The sequence below is a fragment of the Dendrobates tinctorius genome, unplaced genomic scaffold (genome assembly GCF_039654945.1).
Source record: "Dendrobates tinctorius isolate UK_male_01 unplaced genomic scaffold, ASM3965494v1 ptg000063l, whole genome shotgun sequence".
In the NCBI taxonomy this organism is placed as follows: domain Eukaryota; kingdom Metazoa; phylum Chordata; class Amphibia; order Anura; family Dendrobatidae; genus Dendrobates; species Dendrobates tinctorius.
In genome coordinates, this window is record NW_027361731.1 from 27,403,559 (window position 1) to 27,423,897 (window position 20,339).

At 54.7% G+C, this 20,339-nt stretch overlaps 1 protein-coding gene across 4 annotated transcripts in view; it reads right to left on the reverse strand.

The window, feature by feature from the left end:
• The window catches only part of LOC141094037 (protein kinase C alpha type), a 230,604-nt gene that overhangs the window by 133,792 nt on the left and 76,473 nt on the right, over window positions 1–20,339 (reverse strand). For all 4 annotated transcript variants that reach the window (XM_073579742.1, XM_073579743.1, XM_073579744.1 and 1 more), the window contains one exon: window positions 13,719–13,801. In XM_073579742.1, coding sequence (XP_073435843.1) covers window positions 13,719–13,801 — 83 coding nt within the window. Of the gene's footprint in view, window positions 1–13,718; window positions 13,802–20,339 lie in introns of those variants that run through there.

A 20,339-nucleotide genomic window follows, 5' to 3' on the forward strand; every position in this document is an offset into this window, starting at 1 on the left:
TCAGGAGCAGGTCTCACCCGCTGCAGCATGGCACTGATACATTGTAGGGGCTCAGGAGCAGGTCTCCCCCGCTGGAGCATGGCACTGATACATTATAGAGGTTGAGGAGCAGTTCTATTCCTCTGGCGCATGGCACTGATATATTGTAGAAGCTCAGGAGCAGGTCTCCTCTGCTGGAGCATGGCACTGATACATTGTAGGTGCACAGGAGCAGTTCTCCTCCGCTGCAGCATGGCAATGATACATTGTAGAGGCTCAGGAGCAGGTCTCCTCCGCTGGAGCATGGCACTGATACATTGTAGGTGCTCAGGAGCAGTTCTCCGCTGGAGCATGGCACTGATACATTGTAGAGGCTCATGAGCAGGACTCCTCTGCTGGAGCATGGCACTGATACATTGTAGGGGCTCAGGAGCAGGTCTCCTCCGCTGGAGCATGGCACTGATACATTGTAGGGGCTCAGGAGCAGGTCTCTCCCGCTGGAGCATGGCACTGATACATTGTAGAGGCTCAGGAGCAGGTCTCATCCTCTGGAGCATGGCACTGATACACTGTAGGGGCTCAGGAGCAGGTCTCCCCCGCTGGAGCATGGCACTGACACAGTGTAGAGGCTCAGGAGCAGGTCTCCTCCGCTGGAGCATGGCTCTGATACATTGTAGGGGCTCAGGAGCAGGTCTCCTCCGCTGGAGCATGGCTCTGATACATTGTAGGGGCTCAGGAGCAGGTCTCCCCCGATGGAGAATGGCACTTATACATTGTACAGGCTCAGGAGCAGGTCTCCTCCGCTGGACCATGGGACTGATACATTGTAGAGGCTCAGGAGCAGGTCTCTTCCTCTGGAGCATGGCACTTATACATTGTACAGGCTCAGAAGCAGGTCTCCTCCGCTGGAGCATAGCACTGATACATTGTACAGGCTCAGAAGCAGGTCTCCTCCGCTGGAGCATAGCACAGATACATTGTAGAGGCTATGGGGCAGGTCTCGTCCGCTGGAGCATGGTACTGATACATTGTAGAGGCTCAGGAGCAGGTCTCCTCCGCTGGAGAATGGCACTGATACATTGTACAGGCTCAAGAGCTAGTCTCCTCTGCTGGAGCATGGCACTGATACATTGTAGGGGATCAGGAGCAGGTCTCCCCCGCTGGAGCATGGCACTGATACATTGTAGGGGCTCAGGAGAAGGTCTCCTCCTCTGGAGCATGGCACTGATACATTGTAGAGGCTCAGGGGCAGGTCTCCTCCGCTGGAGCATGGCACTAATACATTGTAGAGGCTCAGGAGCAGATCTCCTCCGCTGGAGCATGGCACAGAAACATTGTAGGGGGTCAGGAGCAGGTCTCCTCTGCTGGAGCATGGCACTGATACATTGTAGGTGCACAGGAGCAGTTCTCCTCCGCTGGAGCATGGCAATGATACATTGTAGAGGCTCAAGAGCAGGTCTCCTCCGCTGAAGCATGGCACTGATACATTGTAGGTGCTCAAGAGCAGTTCTCCTCCGCTGGAGCATGGCACTGATACATTGTAGAGGCTCAGGAGCAGGTCTCCTCTGCTGGAGCATGGCACTGATACATTGTAGGGGTTCAGAAGCAGGTCTCCTCCGCTGGAGCATAGCACTGATACATTGTACAGGCTCAGAAGCAGATCTCCTCCGCTGGAGCATAGCACAGATACATTGTAGAGGCTCAGGGGCAGGTCTCTTCCTCTGGAGCATGGCACTGATACATTGTAGAGGCTCAGGGGCAGGTCTCCTCCGCTGGAGCATGGCACTGATACATTGTAGAGGCTCAGGAGCAGATCTCCTCCGCTGGAGCATGGCACAGAAACATTGTAGGGGGTCAGGAGCAGGACTCCTCTGCTGGAGCATGGCACTGATACATTGTAGAGGCTCAGGAGCAGGTCTCCTCCGCTAGAGCATGGCACTGATACATTGTAGAGGCTCAGGAGCAGGTCTCCTCCGCTGGAGCATGGCACTGATACATTGTAGGGGCTCAGGAGCAGGTCTCCTCCGCTGGAACATGGCACTGATACATTGTAGAGGCTCAGGAGCAGGTCTCCTCTGCTGGAGCATGGCACTGATACATTGTAGGTGCACAGGAGCAGTTCTCCTCTGCTGGAGCATGGCAATGATACATTGTAGAGGCTCAGGAGCAGGTCTCCTCCGCTGAAGCTTGGCACTGATACATTGTAGGTGCTCAAGAGCAGTTCTCCTCCGCTGGAGCATGGCACTGATACATTGTAGAGGCTCAGGAGCAGGTCTCCTCCGCTGGAACAAGGCACTGATACATTGTAGGGGCTCAGGAGCAGGTCTCCTCCGCTGGAGCATGGCAGTGATACATTGTAGGGGCTCAGGAGCAGGTCTCTCCCGCTGGAGCATGGCACTGATACATTGTAGAGGCTCAGGAGCAGGTCTCATCCTCTGGAGCATGGCACTGATACACTGTAGGGGCTCAGGAGCAGGTCTCCCCCGCTGGAGCATGGCACTGACACAGTGTAGAGGCTCAGGAGCAGGTCTCCTCCGCTGGAGCATGGCACTGATACATTGTAGGGGCGCAGGAGCAGGTCTCCTCCGCTGGAGCATGGCTCTGATACATTGTAGGGGCTCAGGAGCAGGTCTCCTCCGCTGGAGCATGGCTCTGATACATTGTAGGGGATCAGGAGCAGGTCTCCCCCGCTGGAGCATGGCACTTATACATTGTACAGGCTCAGAAGCAGGTCTCCTCCGCTGGAGCATAGCACTGATACATTGTACAGGCTCAGAAGCAGGTCTCCTCCGCTGGAGCATAGCACAGATACATTGTAGAGGCTCAGGAGCAGATCTCCTCCGCTGGAGCATGGCACTGATACATTGTAGTGGATAAGGAGCAGATCTCCGCCTCTGGACCATGGCACTGATACATTGTAGGGGCTCAGGAGCAGGTCTCCTCCGCTGGAGCATGGCACTGATACATTGTAGTGGATAAGGAGCAGGTCTCCGCCTCTGGACCATGGCACTGATACATTGTAGGGGCTCAGGAGCAGGTCTCCTCCGCTGGAACATGGCACTGATACATTGTAGAGGCTCAGGAGCAGGTCTCCTCTGCTGGAGCATGGCACTGATACATTGTAGGTGCACAGGAGCAGTTCTCCTCCGCTGGAGCATGGCACTGATACATTGTAGGGGCTCAGGAGCAGGTCTCCTCCGCTGGAACATGGCACTGATACATTGTAGAGGCTCAGGAGCAGGTCTCCTCTGCTGGAGCATGGCACTGATACATTGTAGGTGCACAGGAGCAGTTCTCCTCTGCTGGAGCATGGCAATGATACATTGTAGAGGCTCAGGAGCAGGTCTCCTCCGCTGAAGCTTGGCACTGATACATTGTAGGTGCTCAAGAGCAGTTCTCCTCCGCTGGAGCATGGCACTGATACATTGTAGAGGCTCAGGAGCAGGTCTCCTCCGCTGGAACATGGCACTGATACATTGTAGGGGCTCAGGAGCAGGTCTCCTCCGCTGGAGCATGGCACTGATACATTGTAGGGGCTCAGGAGCAGGTCTCTCCCGCTGGAGCATGGCACTGATACATTGTAGAGGCTCAGGAGCAGGTCTCATCCTCTGGAGCATGGCACTGATACACTGTAGGGGCTCAGGAGCAGGTCTCCCCCGCTGGAGCATGGCACTGACACAGTGTAGAGGCTCAGGAGCAGGTCTCCTCCGCTGGAGCATGGCACTGATACATTGTAGGGGCGCAGGAGCAGGTCTCCTCCGCTGGAGCATGGCTCTGATACATTGTAGGGGCTCAGGAGCAGGTCTCCTCCGCTGGAGCATGGCTCTGATACATTGTAGGGGATCAGGAGCAGGTCTCCCCCGCTGGAGCATGGCACTTATACATTGTACAGGCTCAGAAGCAGGTCTCCTCCGCTGGAGCATAGCACTGATACATTGTACAGGCTCAGAAGCAGGTCTCCTCCGCTGGAGCATAGCACAGATACATTGTAGAGGCTCAGGAGCAGATCTCCTCCGCTGGAGCATGGCACTGATACATTGTAGTGGATAAGGAGCAGGTCTCCGCCTCTGGACCATGGCACTGATACATTGTAGAGGCTCACGAGCAGGTCTCCTCCTCTGGAGCATGGCACTGATACATTGTAGAGGCTCAGGAGCAGATCTCCTCCTCTGAAGCATGTCACTGATACATTGTAGGGGATAAGAAGCAGGTCTCCTCCTCTGGAGCATGGCACTGAAACATTGTAGAGGCTCAGGAGCAGGTCTCCTCCGCTGGAGCATGGCACTGATACATTGTAGAGGCTCAGGAGCAGGTCTCCTCCACTGGAGCATGGCACTGATACATTGTAGAGGCTCAGGAGAAGGTCTCCTCCTATGGAGCATGGCACTGATACATTGTAGAGGCTCAGGAGCAGGTCTCCTCCGATGGAGCATGGCACTGATACATTGTAGGGGCTCAGGAGCAGGTCTCCCCCGCTGGAGCATGGCACTGATACATTGTAGAGGCTCAGGAGCAGATCTATTCCTCTGGCGCATGGCACTGATATATTGTAGAAGCTCAGGAGCAGGTCTCCTCTGCTGGAGCATGGCACTGATACATTGTAGGTGCACAGGAGCAGTTCTCCTCCGCTGGAGCATGGCAATGATACATTGTAGAGGCTCAGGAGCAGGTCTCCTCCGCTGGAGCATGGCACTGATACATTGTAGGTGCTCAGGAGCAGTTCTCCGCTGGAGCATGGCACTGATACATTGTAGAGGCTCAGGAGCAGGTCTCTTCCTCTGGAGCATGGCACTTATACATTGTACAGGCTCAGAAGCAGGTCTCCTTCGCTGGAAGATGGCACTAATACATTGTAGAGGCTCAGGAGCAGATCTCCTCCGCTGGAAGATGGCACTGATACATTGTAGGGGCTCAGGAGAAGGTCTCCTCCTATGGAGCATGGCACTGATACATTGTAGAGGCTCAGGAGCAGGTCTCCTCCGATGGAGCATGGCACTGATACATTGTAGGGGCTCAGGAGCAGGTCTCCCCCGCTGGAGCATGGCACTGATACATTGTAGAGGCTCAGGAGCAGATCTATTCCTCTGGCGCATGGCACTGATATATTGTAGAAGCTCAGGAGCAGGTCTCCTCTGCTGGAGCATGGCACTGATACATTGTAGGTGCACAGGAGCAGTTCTCCTCCGCTGGAGCATGGCAATGATACATTGTAGAGGCTCAGGAGCAGGTCTCCTCCGCTGGAGCATGGCACTGATACATTGTAGGTGCTCAGGAGCAGTTCTCCGCTGGAGCATGGCACTGATACATTGTAGGGGCTCAGGAGCAGGTCTCCTCCGCTGGACCATGGCTCTGATACATTGTAGGGGCTCAGGAGCAGGTCTTCTCCGCTGGAGCATGGCACTGATACATTGTAGGGGGTCAGGAGCAGGTCTCCTCCGCTGGAGCATGGCACTGATACATTGTAGAGGCTTAGGAGCAGGTCTCCCCCGCTGGAGCATGGCACTGATACATTGTAGGGGTTCAGGAGCAGGTATCCCCCGCTGGAGCACGGCACTGATACATTGTACAGGCTCAGGAGCAGTTCTCTTCCGCTGGAGCATGGCACTGATACATTGTAGAGGCTCAGGAGCAGGTCTCACCCGCTGCAGCATGGCACTGATACATTGTAGGGGCTCAGGAGCAGGTCTCCCCCGCTGGAGCATGGCACTGATACATTATAGAGGCTGAGGAGCAGTTCTATTCCTCTGGAGCATGGCACTGATATATTGTAGAAGCTCAGGAGCAGGTCTCCTCTGCTGGAGCATGGCACTGATACATTGTAGGTGCACAGGAGCAGTTCTCCTCCGCTGCAGCATGGCAATGATACATTGTAGAGGCTCAGGAGCAGGTCTCCTCCGCTGGAGCATGGCACTGATACATTGTAGGTGCTCAGGAGCAGTTCTCCGCTGGAGCATGGCACTGATACATTGTAGAGGCTCATGAGCAGGACTCCTCTGCTGGAGCATGGCACTGATACATTGTAGGGGCTCAGGAGCAGGTCTCCTCCGCTGGAGCATGGCACTGATACATTGTAGGGGCTCAGGAGCAGGTCTCTCCCGCTGGAGCATGGCACTGATACATTGTAGAGGCTCAGGAGCAGGTCTCATCCTCTGGAGCATGGCACTGATACACTGTAGGGGCTCAGGAGCAGGTCTCCCCCGCTGGAGCATGGCACTGACACAGTGTAGAGGCTCAGGAGCAGGTCTCCTCCGCTGGAGCATGGCTCTGATACATTGTAGGGGCTCAGGAGCAGGTCTCCTCCGCTGGAGCATGGCTCTGATACATTGTAGGGGCTCAGGAGCAGGTCTCCCCCGATGGAGAATGGCACTTATACATTGTACAGGCTCAGGAGCAGGTCTCCTCCGCTGGACCATGGGACTGATACATTGTAGAGGCTCAGGAGCAGGTCTCTTCCTCTGGAGCATGGCACTTATACATTGTACAGGCTCAGAAGCAGGTCTCCTCCGCTGGAGCATAGCACTGATACATTGTACAGGCTCAGAAGCAGGTCTCCTCCGCTGGAGCATAGCACAGATACATTGTAGAGGCTATGGGGCAGGTCTCTTCCTCTGGAGCATGGCACTGATACATTGTAGAGGCTCAGGGGCAGGTCTCGTCCGCTGGAGCATGGTACTGATACATTGTAGAGGCTCAGGAGCAGGTCTCCTCCGCTGGAGAAAGGCACTGATACATTGTACAGGCTCAAGAGCTAGTCTCCTCTGCTGGAGCATGGCACTGATACATTGTAGGGGATCAGGAGCAGGTCTCCCCCGCTGGAGCATGGCACTGATACATTGTAGGGGCTCAGGAGAAGGTCTCCTCCTCTGGAGCATGGCACTGATACATTGTAGAGGCTCAGGGGCAGGTCTCCTCCGCTGGAGCATGGCACAGAAACATTGTAGGGGGTCAGGAGCAGGTCTCCTCTGCTGGAGCATGGCACTGATACATTGTAGGTGCACAGGAGCAGTTCTCCTCCGCTGGAGCATGGCAATGATACATTGTAGAGGCTCAAGAGCAGGTCTGCTCCGCTGAAGCATGGCACTGATACATTGTAGGTGCTCAAGAGCAGTTCTCCTCCGCTGGAGCATGGCACTGATACATTGTAGAGGCTCAGGAGCAGGTCTCCTCTGCTGGAGCATGGCACTGATACATTGTAGGGGTTCAGAAGCAGGTCTCCTCCGCTGGAGCATAGCACTGATACATTGTACAGGCTCAGAAGCAGATCTCCTCCGCTGGAGCATAGCACAGATACATTGTAGAGGCTCAGGGGCAGGTCTCTTCCTCTGGAGCATGGCACTGATACATTGTAGAGGCTCAGGGGCAGGTCTCCTCCGCTGGAGCATGGCACTGATACATTGTAGAGGCTCAGGAGCAGATCTCCTCCGCTGGAGCATGGCACAGAAACATTGTAGGGGGTCAGGAGCAGGTCTCCTCTGCTGGAGCATGGCACTGATACATTGTAGAGGCTCAGGAGCAGGTCTCCTCCGCTAGAGCATGGCACTGATACATTGTAGAGGCTCAGGAGCAGGTCTCCTCCGCTGGAGCATGGCACTGATACATTGTAGGGGCACAGGAGCAGGTCTCCTCCGCTGGAACATGGCACTGATACATTGTAGAGGCTCAGGAGCAGGTCTCCTCTGCTGGAGCATGGCACTGATACATTGTAGGTGCACAGGAGCAGTTCTCCTCTGCTGGAGCATGGCAATGATACATTGTAGAGGCTCAGGAGCAGGTCTCCTCCGCTGAAGCTTGGCACTGATACATTGTAGGTGCTCAAGAGCAGTTCTCCTCCGCTGGAGCATGGCACTGATACATTGTAGAGGCTCAGGAGCAGGTCTCCTCCGCTGGATCATGGCACTGATACATTGTAGGGGCTCAGGAGCAGGTCTCCGCTGGAGCATGGCACTGATACATTGTAGGGGCTCAGGAGCAGGTCTCTCCCGCTGGAGCATGGCACTGATACATTGTAGAGGCTCAGGAGCAGGTCTCATCCTCTGGAGCATGGCACTGATACACTGTAGGGGCTCAGGAGCAGGTCTCCCCCGCTGGAGCATGGCACTGACACAGTGTAGAGGCTCAGGAGCAGGTCTCCTCCGCTGGAGCATGGCACTGATACATTGTAGGGGCGCAGGAGCAGGTCTCCTCCGCTGGAGCATGGCTCTGATACATTGTAGGGGCTCAGGAGCAGGTCTCCTCCGCTGGAGCATGGCTCTGATACATTGTAGGGGATCAGGAGCAGGTCTCCCCCGCTGGAGCATGGCACTTATACATTGTACAGGCTCAGAAGCAGGTCTCCTCCGCTGGAGCATAGCACTGATACATTGTACAGGCTCAGAAGCTGGTCTCCTCCGCTGGAGCATAGCACAGATACATTGTAGAGGCTCAGGAGCAGATCTCCTCCGCTGGAGCATGGCACTGATACATTGTAGTGGATAAGGAGCAGGTCTCCGCCTCTGGACCATGGCACTGATACATTGTAGAGGCTCACGAGCAGGTCTCCTCCTCTGGAGCATGGCACTGATACATTGTAGAGGCTCAGGAGCAGATCTCCTCCTCTGGAGCATGTCACTGATACATTGTAGGGGATAAGAAGCAGGTCTCCTCCTCTGGATCATGGCACTGAAACATTGTAGAGGCTCAGGAGCAGGTCTCCTCCGCTGGAGCATGGCACTGATACATTGTAGAGGCTCAGGAGCAGGTCTCCTCCACTGGAGCATGGCACTGATACATTGTAGGGGCTCAGGAGCAGGTCTCCTCTGCTGGAGCATGGCACTTATACATTGTAGAGGCTCAGGAGCAGATCTCCTCCGCTGGAGCATGGCACTGAAACATTGTAGAGGCTCAGGAGCAGGTCTCCTCCGCTGGAGCATGGCACTGATACATTGTAGAGGCTCAGGAGCAGGTCTCCTCCGATGGAGCATGGCACTGATACTTTGTAGGGGCTCAGGAGCAGGTCTCACCCGCTGGAGCATGGCACTGATACATTGTAGAGGCTCAGGAGCAGATCTATTCCTCTGGCGCATGGCACTGATATATCGTAGAGGCTCAGGAGCAGATCTCCTCGGCTGGAGCATGGCACTGATACATTGTAGGTGCTCAGGAGCAGGTCTCCTCCGCTGGAGCATGGCACTGATACATTGTAGAGGCTCAGGAGCAGGTCTCCTCCGCTGGAGCATGGCACTGATACATTGTAGAGGCTCAGGAGCAGGTCTCCTCCCCTGGAGCATGGCACTGATACATTATAGAGGCTCAGGAGCAGGTCTCCTCCCCTGGAGCATGGCACTGATACATTGTAGGGGTACAGGAGCAGGTCTCCTCCGCTGCAGCATGGCACTGACACATTGTAGGGGCACAGGAGCAGGTCTCCTCCGCTGCAGCATGGCACTGACACATTGTAGGGGCACAGGAGCAGGTCTCCTCCGCTGCAGCATGGCACTGATACATTGTAGGGGCACAGGAGCAGGTCTCCTCCCCTGAAGCATGGCACTGATACATTGTAGGGGCACAGGAGCAGGTCTCCTCCGCTGCAGCATGGCACTGATACATTATAGAGGCTCAGGAGCAGGTCTCCTCCACTGCAGCATGGCACTGATATATTGTAGGGGCTCAGGAGCAGGTCTCCTCCGCTGGAGCATGGCACTGACACAGTGTAGAGGCTCAGGAGCAGGTCTCCTCCGCTGGAGCATGGCACTGATACATTGTAGGGGCGCAGGAGCAGGTCTCCTCCGCTGGAGCATGGCTCTGATACATTGTAGGGGCTCAGGAGCAGGTCTCCTCGGCTGGAGCATGGCTCTGATACATTGTAGGGGATCAGGAGCAGGTCTCCCCCGCTGGAGCATGGCACTTATACATTGTACAGGGTCAGAAGCAGGTCTCCTCCGCTGGAGCATAGCACTGATACACTGTACAGGCTCAGAAGCAGGTCTCCCCCGCTGGAGCATGGCACTGATACATTGTAGAGGCTCAGGAGCAGGTCTCCTCCGCTGGAGCATGGCACTGATACATTGTAGAGGCTCAGGAGCAGGTCTCCTCCGCTGGAGCATGGCACTGATACATTGTAGAGGCTCAGGAGCAGGTCTCCTCCCCTGGAGCATGGCACTGATACATTAGAGGCTCAGGAGCAGGTCTCCTCCCCTGGAGCATGGCACTGATACATTGTAGGGGTACAGGAGCAGGTCTCCTCCGCTGCAGCATGGCACTGACACATTGTAGGGGCACAGTAGCAGGTCTCCTCCGCTGCAGCATGGCACTGATACATTGTAGGGGCACAGGAGCAGGTCTCCTCCCCTGAAGCATGGCACTGATACATTGTAGGGGAACAGGAGCAGGTCTCCTCCGCTGCAGCATGGCACTGATACATTATAGAGGCTCAGGAGCAGGTCTCCTCCGCTGCAGCATGGCACTGATATATTGTAGGGGCTCAGGAGCAGGTCTCCTCCGCTGCAGCATGGCAATGATACATTGTAGAGGCTCAGGAGCAGGTCTCCTCTGCTGGAGCATGGCACTGATACATTGTAGTGGATAAGGAGCAGGTCTGCTCCTCTGGAGCATGGCACTGATACATTGTAGAGGCTCAGGAGCAGGTCTCTCCTCCTCTGGAGCATGTCACTGATACATTGTAGGGGATAAGGAGCAGGTCTCCTCCTCTGGAGCATGGCACTGATACATTGTAGAGGCTCAGGAGCAGGTCTCCTCCTCTGGCGCATGTCATTAATACATTGTAGGGGATAAGGAGCAGGTCTCCTCCACTGGAGCATGGCACTGATACATTGTAGAGGCTCAGGAGCAGTTCTCCTCCGCTGGAGCACGGCACTGATACATTGTAGGGGCTCAGGAGCAGGTCTCCTCTGCTGGAGCATGGCACTGATACATTGTAGAGGCTCAGGAGCAGGTCTCCTCCACTGGAGCATGGCACTGTACATTGTAGAGGCTCAGGAGCAGGTCTCCTCCACTGGAGCATGGCACTGATACTTTGTAGGGGCTCAGGAGCAGGTCTCCTCTGCTGGAGCATGGCACTGATACATTGTAGGGGGTCAGGAGCAGGTCTCCCCCGCTGGAGCATGGCACTGATACATTGTAGAGGCTCAGGAGCAGATCTAATCCTCTGGCGCATGGCACTGATATATTGTAGAGGCTCAGGAGCAGGTCTCCTCTGCTGGAGCATGGCACTGATACATTGTAGGTGCACAGGAGCAGTTCTCCTCCGCTGGAGCATGGCAATGATACATTGTAGAGGCCCAGGAGCAGGTCTCCTCCGCTGGAGCATGGCACTGATACATTGTAGAGGCTCAGGAGCAGGTCTCCTCCGCTGGAGCATGGCACTGATACATTGTAGAGGCTCAGGAGCAGGTCTCCTCCGATGGAGCATGGCACTGATACATTGTAGGGGCTCAGGAGCAGGTCTCCTCCGCTGGAGCATGGCACTGATACATTGTAGAGGCTCAGGAGCAGGTCTCCTCCCCTGGAGCATGGCACTGATACATTATAGAGGCTCAGGAGCAGGTCTCCTCCCCTGGTGCATGGCACTGATACATTGTAGGGGTACAGGAGCAGGTCTCCTCCGCTGCAGCATGGCACTGATACATTGTAGGGGCACAGGAGCAGGTCTCCTCCGATGGAGCATGGCACTGATACATTGTAGGGGATCAGGAGCAGGTCTCCTCCGCTGCAGCATGGCACTGATACATTGTAGGGGCACAGGAGCAGGTCTCCTCCGCTGGAGCATGGCACTGATACATTGTAGAGGCTCAGGAGCAGGTCTCCTCCGATGGAGCATGGCACTGATACATTGTAGGGGCTCAGGAGCAGGTCTCCTCCGCTGGAGCATGGCACTGATACATTGTAGAGGCTCAGGAGCAGGTCTCCTCCCCTGGAGCATGGCACTGATACATTATAGAGGCTCAGGAGCAGGTCTCCTCCCCTGGTGCATGGCACTGATACATTGTAGGGGTACAGGAGCAGGTCTCCTCCGCTGCAGCATGGCACTGATACATTGTAGGGGCACAGGAGCAGGTCTCCTCCGATGGAGCATGGCACTGATACATTGTAGGGGATCAGGAGCAGGTCTCCTCCAATGGAGCATGGCACTGATACATTGTAGGGGCTCAGGAGCAGGTCTCCTCCGCTGGAGCATGGCACTGATACATTGTAGAGGCTCAGGAGCAGGTCTCCTCCCCTGGGGCATGGCACTGATACATTGTAGAGGCTCAGGAGCAGGTCTCCTCCACTGGAGCATGGCACTGATACATTGTAGGGGCTCAGGAGCATGGCACTGATACATTGTAGAGGCTCAGGAGCAGGTCTCCTCCGCTGGAGCATGGCACTGATACATTGTAGAGGCTCAGGAGCAGGTCTCGTCCCCTGAAGCATGGCACTGATACATTGTAGAGGCTCAGGAGCAGGTCTCCTCTGCTGGAGCATGGCACTGATACATTGTAGAGGCTCAGGAGCAGGTCTCCTCCGCTGGAGCATGGCACTGATACATTGTAGAGGCTCAGGAGCAGGTCTCCAACCCTGGAGCATGGCACTGATACATTGTAGAGGCTCAGGAGCAGGTCTCCTCCGCTGGAGCATGGCACTGATACATTGTAGAGGCTCAAGAGCAGGTGTCCTCCCCTGGGGCATGGCATTGACACATTGTAGGGGTACAGGAGCAGGTTTCCTCCGCTGCAGCATGGCACTGATACATTATAGAGGCTCAGGAGCAGGTCTCCTCCCCTGGGGCATGGCACTGATACATTGTAGGGGTACAGGAGCAGGTCTCCTCCCCTGAAGCATGGCACTAATACATTGTAGGGGCACAGGAGCAGGTCTCCTCCGCTGCAGCATGGCACTGATACATTATAGAGGCTCAGGAGCAGGTCTCCTCCCCTGGGGCATGGCACTGATACATTGTAGAGGCTCAGGAGCAGGTCTCCAACCCTGGAGCATGGCACTGATACATTGTAGGGGCTCAGGAGCAGGTCTCCAACCCTGGAGCATGGCACTGATACATTGTAGGGGCACAGGAGCAGGTCTCCTCCGCTGCAGCTTGACACTGTCAGCAGAAGAGGTGTTGTGGAGTAGTGTTAGGCGGATGTGTCCCCGCAGACAGATTCTCCTCCTTCCAAAGCTATAAACTCCGGATTATTACGCTCTTTATGAGTCCTAATAACTATTATGCTCCCGCTCAGACCGAGCTGTAATTACGCGAGCAGAAAATATCATTCCATACCCCGCAGCGTCAAACAATAAAGGGACCCCATCGCCCAGGCCAACCCCGCCTCCATGAAAGCAATGACTAGGGCCCTTTAAGAAGTGCAAAGTTATTGGGGGCCGCTCACAATCACCATAGCGCAGACCTCTCCACGCTGGTCAAATAATGGACCGCTATAATAATGGCGGAGGCTGAGAGTGGCCCCCCAAAGAAAACTTCACCCAGATATATAAATATACCCCTGCATTATTCATACAGGATGAAGCTCTAGAGAAGTGCAGCTCTGCGCCCCGCAGGAATGCACAACCAGCCGAAATAGATCTCACTGACAGCAGCGTGTCCCCAGCGTCCACCGCAACACGGCGGGGAGATCAGCCTATGGCCACAGCCACTTAAAGGGCCAGTACAGCCCTGATGACGGAGGAAAGCAGCACAGCAAGCAAGAGACAAAGTATGCAAAAATAGTGTAGGTAACACAAAGAAGCAGAGCAACAGCAGCACTTACATCTGTGTCCGGACCCTTATCTGCACCGGGGCAGGAGAAGGTGACAAATTCATGGCAGCGCTTGTGGACCACGAAACAGCAAACTGCAAGAGAAAGAGCAACATGTGAGGATGATGACAATGATGAGAGTACTACTGATCCTGAGTTACCTCCTGCATTATACCCCAGAGCTGCACTCACTATTCTGCTGGTGCAGTCACTGTGTACATACATTACATTACTGATCCTGAGTTACATCCTGTATTATACTCCAGAGCTGCACTCACTATTCTGCTGGTGCAGTCACTGTGTACATACATTACATTACTGATCCTGAGTTACATTCTGTATTATACTCCAGAGCTGCACTCACTATTCTGCTGGAGCAGTCACTGTGTACATTACTGGTCCTGAGTTACATCCTGTATTATACCCCAGAGCTGCACTCACTATTCTGCTGGTGGAGTCACTGTGTACATACATTACATTACTGATCCTGAGTTACATCCTGTATTATACTCCAGAGCGGCACTCACTATTCTGCTGGTGCAGTCACTGTGTACATACATACATACATTACATTACTGATCCTGAGTTATATCCTGTATTATACTCCAGAGCTGCACTCACTATTCTGCTGGTGCAGTCACTGTGTACATACATTACATTACTGATCCTGGGTTACATCCTGTATTATACTCCAGAGCTGCACTCACTATTCTGCTGGTGCAGTCACTGAGTACATACATTACATTACTGATCCTGAGTTACATCCTGTATTATACTCCAGAGCGGCACTCACTATTCTGCTGGTGCAGTCACTGTGTACATACATACATACATTACATTACTGATCCTGAGTTATATCCTGTATTATACTCCAGAGCTGCACTCACTATTCTGCTGGTGCAGTCACTGTGTACATACATTACATTACTGATCCTGGGTTACATCCTGTATTATACTCCAGAGCTGCACTCACTATTCTGCTGGTGCAGTCACTGAGTACATACATTACATTACTGATCCTGAGTTACATCCTGTATTATACTCCAGAGCTGCTCTCACTATTCTGCTGGTGCAGTCACTGTGTACATACATTACATTACATATCCTGAGTTACATCCTGTATTATACTCCAGAGCTGCTCTCACTATTCTGCTGGTGCAGTCACTGTGTACATACAGTACATTACTGATCCTGAGTTACATCCTGTATTATACCCCAGAGCTGCACTCACTATTCTGCTGGTGCAGTCACTGTGTACATACATTACATTACTGATCATGAGTTATATCCTGTATTATACTCCAGAGCTGCACTCACTATTCTGCTGGTGCAGTCACTGCATACACACATTGCCTGCCCTCTATTACTCTCCGGAGCTGCGCTCTGAGTTGATCATGGTGGTGCACAGGACTCCAGTGGTGTCCATGAGGAAGCGTCTCGGTGCTTCCCCCACATGATGAGCACACACTGTTGGACAGATGGCAGCGGTGCGCTGCTTTCTTCATTCTGTGATTCATCGTCTCCTCGTTGCATCTTGACAATTAATAAACGTGACACAGCAGCGATCGAATAGAAATTGCGGTGAAGAAGAGCGCCAGCGACCGTGTGCCAAAGAGACTGCTCGAATGCTCTAACAATGGCGGAAGCAACGTAACTGGAGATCTGCATCCAGGAATGGGAAGGCGGCTGACCTCACCCTCTAATGATAATGAGGGGACTCTGCTGGCCCCGCCCTCTAATGATAATGAGGGGACCTTGCTGACCCCGACCTCTAATGCTAATGAGGGGACTCTGCTGACCCCGCCCTCTAATGATCATGAGGGGACCCTGCTGACCCCGCCCTCTAATGATAATGAGGGGACTCTGCTGACCCCGCCCTCTAATGATAATGAGGACTCTGCTGACCCCACCCTCTAATGATAATGAGGGGACTCTGCTGACCCCGCCCTCTAATGATAATGAGGACTCTGCTGACCCCGCCCTCTAATGATAATGGGGACTCTGCTGACCCCGCCCTCTAATGATAATGAGGGGACTCTGCTGACCCCGCCCTCTAATGATAATGAGGGGACTCTGCTGACCCCGCCCTCTAATGATAATGAGGGGACTCTGCTGACCCCGCCCTCTAATGATAATGAGGGGACTCTGCTGACCCCGCCCTCTAATGATAATGAGGGGACTCTGCTGACCCCGCCCTCTAATGATAATGAGGGGACTCTGCTGACCCCGCCCTCTAATGATAATGAGGGGACTCTGCTGACCCCGCCCTCTAATGATAATGAGGGGACTCTGCTGACCCCGCCCTCTAATGATAATGAGGGGACTCTGCTGACCCCGCCCTCTAATGATAATGAGGGGACTCTGCTGACCCCGCCCTCTAATGATAATGAGGGGACTCTGCTGACCCCGCCCTCTAATGATAATGAGGGGACTCTGCTGACCCCGCCCTCTAATGATAATGAGGGGACTCTGCTGACCCCGCCCTCTAATGATAATGAGGGGACTCTGCTGACCCCGCCCTCTAATGATAATGAGGGGACTCTGCTGACCCCGCCCTCTAATGATAATGAGGGGACTCTGCAGACCCCGCCCTCTAATGATAATGAGGGGACTCTGCAGACCCTGCCCTCTAATGATAATGAGGGGACTCTGCAGACCCCGCCCTCTAGTGATGAGGGGACTGATGACCCCGCCCTCTAGTGATAATGAGGGGATCAAGCTGACCCCGCCCTCTAATTATAATGAGGGGACTCTGCTCACCCCGCCCTCTAATGATAATGAGGGGATTATGCTGACCCCGCCCTCTAGTGATAATGAGGGGACCCTGCTGATCCCGCCCTCTAGTGATGAGGGGACCCTGATGACCCCGCCCTCTAGTGATGAGGGGACCCTGATGACCCCGCCCTCTAGTGATAATGAAGGGACCCTGATGACCCCACCCTCTAGTGATGAGGGGACTCTGATGACCCCGCCCTCTAATGATAATGAGGGGGCTCTGATGACCCCGTCCTCTAATGATAATGAGGGGGCTCTGATGACTTCGCCCTCTAATGATAATGAGGGGACTCTGATGACCCCGCCCTCTAATGATAATGAGGGGACTCTGATGACTTCGCCCTCTAATGATAATGAGGGGACTCTGATGACTTCGCCCTCTAATGATAATGAGGACTCTGCTGACTCCGCCCTCTAATGATAAAGAGGGGACTCTGCTGACCCCGCCCTCTAATACTAAAGAGATGCTGCTGACCCTGCCTCATTGTTTATACTGATGTGCACTGGATTATATGGGGTAAGGACATGTACTGGTAATGACCTCCTCCTTGCTTTACACTGTAGCTCACATTCAGCACGTGGGGAGTCATGCGGCAGAAGCGCCAGGACAAGAACCACACAGACAGCAGAATAATGGGGGCACAGCAGCAGGACCCCGCTCCCCCTCCACACAGATGCTGGCCGGGTCAGCACGATGATGGCTGAAATCCAGTCCTGGCAGCAACAATCCAGATAATCTCCCGGCTGAGTGCAGACCGCGGCCGTCGGCCGGACAGATGGCACTAAATGCCTCATGGGGCTGCGGAGAATGAAGTGAAGTGAGCGGCTGCCACTAATCAGTGGGATCTGATGAGCCACCACATGTCTCCCCCTCGCCCCACGTGTAACATCTGCAGGAGGTGCTGTGCGGGGAACGGGAATTATCAATGACCCCAATCACTCAGACAGGAGCTGATCCCCAATCTGCCGTGTAAGGATCCAGGCTGGACAGCACTCAAAGCCCAAATGGGTCATGGCCCTTTAAGTATGGCGTATGTGCTGTATACACATTGTGCCGCTCTGGAGACAGGAACCAGGCATGCGCCCCCTTCACCGGGGTATTAAAAATGGTGGCAGGAGCCCAGAAACTAGGGGGCCCAACACAACAATGAGGAAAGACAAGAGGAGAGGCAGGTAACAACGCGGGAAGACCAGAGGAGTGGCGCATATTGACGAGGAAAGACTAGAGGAGCGGCGTGTAATGACGGGGAAGACAAGAGGAGCGGCGTGTAATGACGGGGGAAGACCAGAGGAGTGGCGTGTAATGACTGGGGAAGACCAGAGGAGAGACGTAATGACGGGGGAAGACCAGAGGAGCGGCGCATAGCGACGGGGTAAGACCAGAGGAGAGACATGTAATGACGGGGGAAGACCAGAGGAGCGGCGTGTAATGACGGGGGAAGACCAGAGGAGAGATGTAATGACGGGGGAAGACCAGAGGAGAGATGTAATGACGGGGGAAGACCAGAGGAGCAGCGCATAGCGACGGGGGAAGACCAGAGGAGAGACATGTAATGACTGGGGAAGACCAGAGGAGCGGCGTGTAATGACTGGGGAAGACCAGAGGAGAGACGTAATGACGGGGGAAGACCAGAGGAGCGGCGTGTAATGACGGGGGAAGACCAGAGGAGCGGCGTGTAATGACGGGGGAAGACCAGAGGAGAGACATGTAATGACAGGGGAAGACCAGAGGAGAGACATGTAATGACAGGGGAAGACCAGAGGAGCAGCACATAGCGACGGGGGAAGACCAGAGGAGAGACATGTAATGACGGGGGAAGACCAGAGGAGCGGTGCATAGCGACGGGGGAAGACCAGAGGAGCGGCATGTAATGACGGGGGAAGACTAGAGGAGAGACATGTAATGACGGAAGACTAGAGGAGCGGTGCATAGAGACGGGGGAAGACCAGAGGAGCGGCATGTAATGACGGGGGAAGACCAGAGGAGAGACATGTAATGACAGGGTAAGACCAGAGGAGAGACATGTAATGACAGGGGAAGACCAGAGGAGAGACATGTAATGACAGGGGAAGACCAGAGGAGAGACATGTAATGACGGGGGAAGACTAGAGGAGCGACGCATTGCGACGGGGGAAGACCAGAGGAGCGGCATGTAATGACGGGGGAAGACCAGAGGAGAGACATGTAATGACAGGGGAAGACCAGAGGAGAGACATGTAATGACAGGGGAAGACCAGAGGAGAGACATGTAATGACGGGGGAAGACTAGAGGAGCGGTGCATAGTGACGGGGGAAGACCAGAGGAGCGGCATGTAATGACGGGGGAAGACCAGAGGAGAGACATGTAATGACAGGGGAAGACCAGAGGAGCGGCGCATAGCGACGGGGGAAGACCAGAGGAGAGACATGTAATGACGTGGGAAGACTAGAGGAGCGGTGCATAGCGACGGGGGAAGACCAGAGGATCGGCATGTAATGACAGGGGAAGACCAGAGGAGCGGCATGTAATGACGGGGGAAAACCAGAGGAGAGACATGTAATGACGGGTGAAGACCAGAGGAGAGACATGTAATGACAGGGGAAGACCAGAGGAGCGGCATGTAATGACGGGGGAAGACCAGAGGAGCGGCGCATAGCGACGGGGGAAGACCAGAGGAGAGACATGTAAAGAGAGGGGAAGACCAGAGGAGCGGCGTGTAATGACGGGGGAAGACCAGAGGAGCGACGCATAGCGACGGGGGAAGACCAGAGGAGAGACATGTAAAGAGAGGGGAAGACCAGAGGAGCGGCGTGTAATGACGGGGGAAGACCAGAGGAGCGACGCATAGCGACGGGGGAAGACCAGAGGAGAGAAATGTAATGACGGGGGAAGACCAGATAAGAGACATGTAATGACAGGGGTAGACCAGAGGAGCGGCGTGTAATGACGGGGGGAAGATCAGAGGAGCGGCGCATAGCGACGGGGGAAGACCAGAGGAGCAGCATGTAATGACGGGGGAAGACCAGAGGAGAGACATGTAATGACAGGGGAAGACCAGAGGAGCGGCATATAATGACGGGGGAAAACCAGAGGAGAGACATGTAATGATGGGGGAAGACCAGAGGAGAGACATGTAATTACGGGGGAAGACCAGAGGAGCGGCGCATAGCGACGGGGGAAGACCAGAGGAGCGGCGCATAGCGACGGGGGAAGACCAGAGGAGCGGCGCATAGCAACGGGGGAAGACCAGAGGAGCGGCATGTAATGACGGGGGAAGACCAGAGGAGAGACATGTAATGACAGGGGAAGACCAGAGGAGCGGCACGTAATGACGGGGGAAGACCAGAGGAGAGACATGTAATGACAGGGGAAGACCAGAGGAGCGGCATGTAATGACGGGGGAAAACCAGAGGAGAGACATGTAATGACGGGGGAAGACCAGAGGAGAGACATGTAATGACAGGGGAAGACCAGCGGAGAGGCGCATAGCGACGGGGGAAGACCAGAGGAGAGACATGTAAAGACGGGGGAAGACCAACCAGAGGAGAGACATGTAATGACAGGGGAAGACCAGAGGAGCGGCGCATAGCGACGGGGGAAGACCAGAGGAGAGACATGTAATGACGGCGGAAGACCAGAGGAGAGACGTGTAATGACGGGGGAAGACCAGAGGAGCGGCGTGTAATGACGGGGGAAGACCAGAGGAGCGGCGTGTAATGACGGGGGAAGACCAGAGGAGCGGCGCATAGCGACGGGGGAAGACCAGAGGAGAGACATGTAATGACGGGGAAAGACCAGAGGAGCGGCGCATACTGACGGGGAAAGACCAGAGGAGCGGCGCATACTGACGGGGAAAGACCAGAGGAGAGGCGCATAC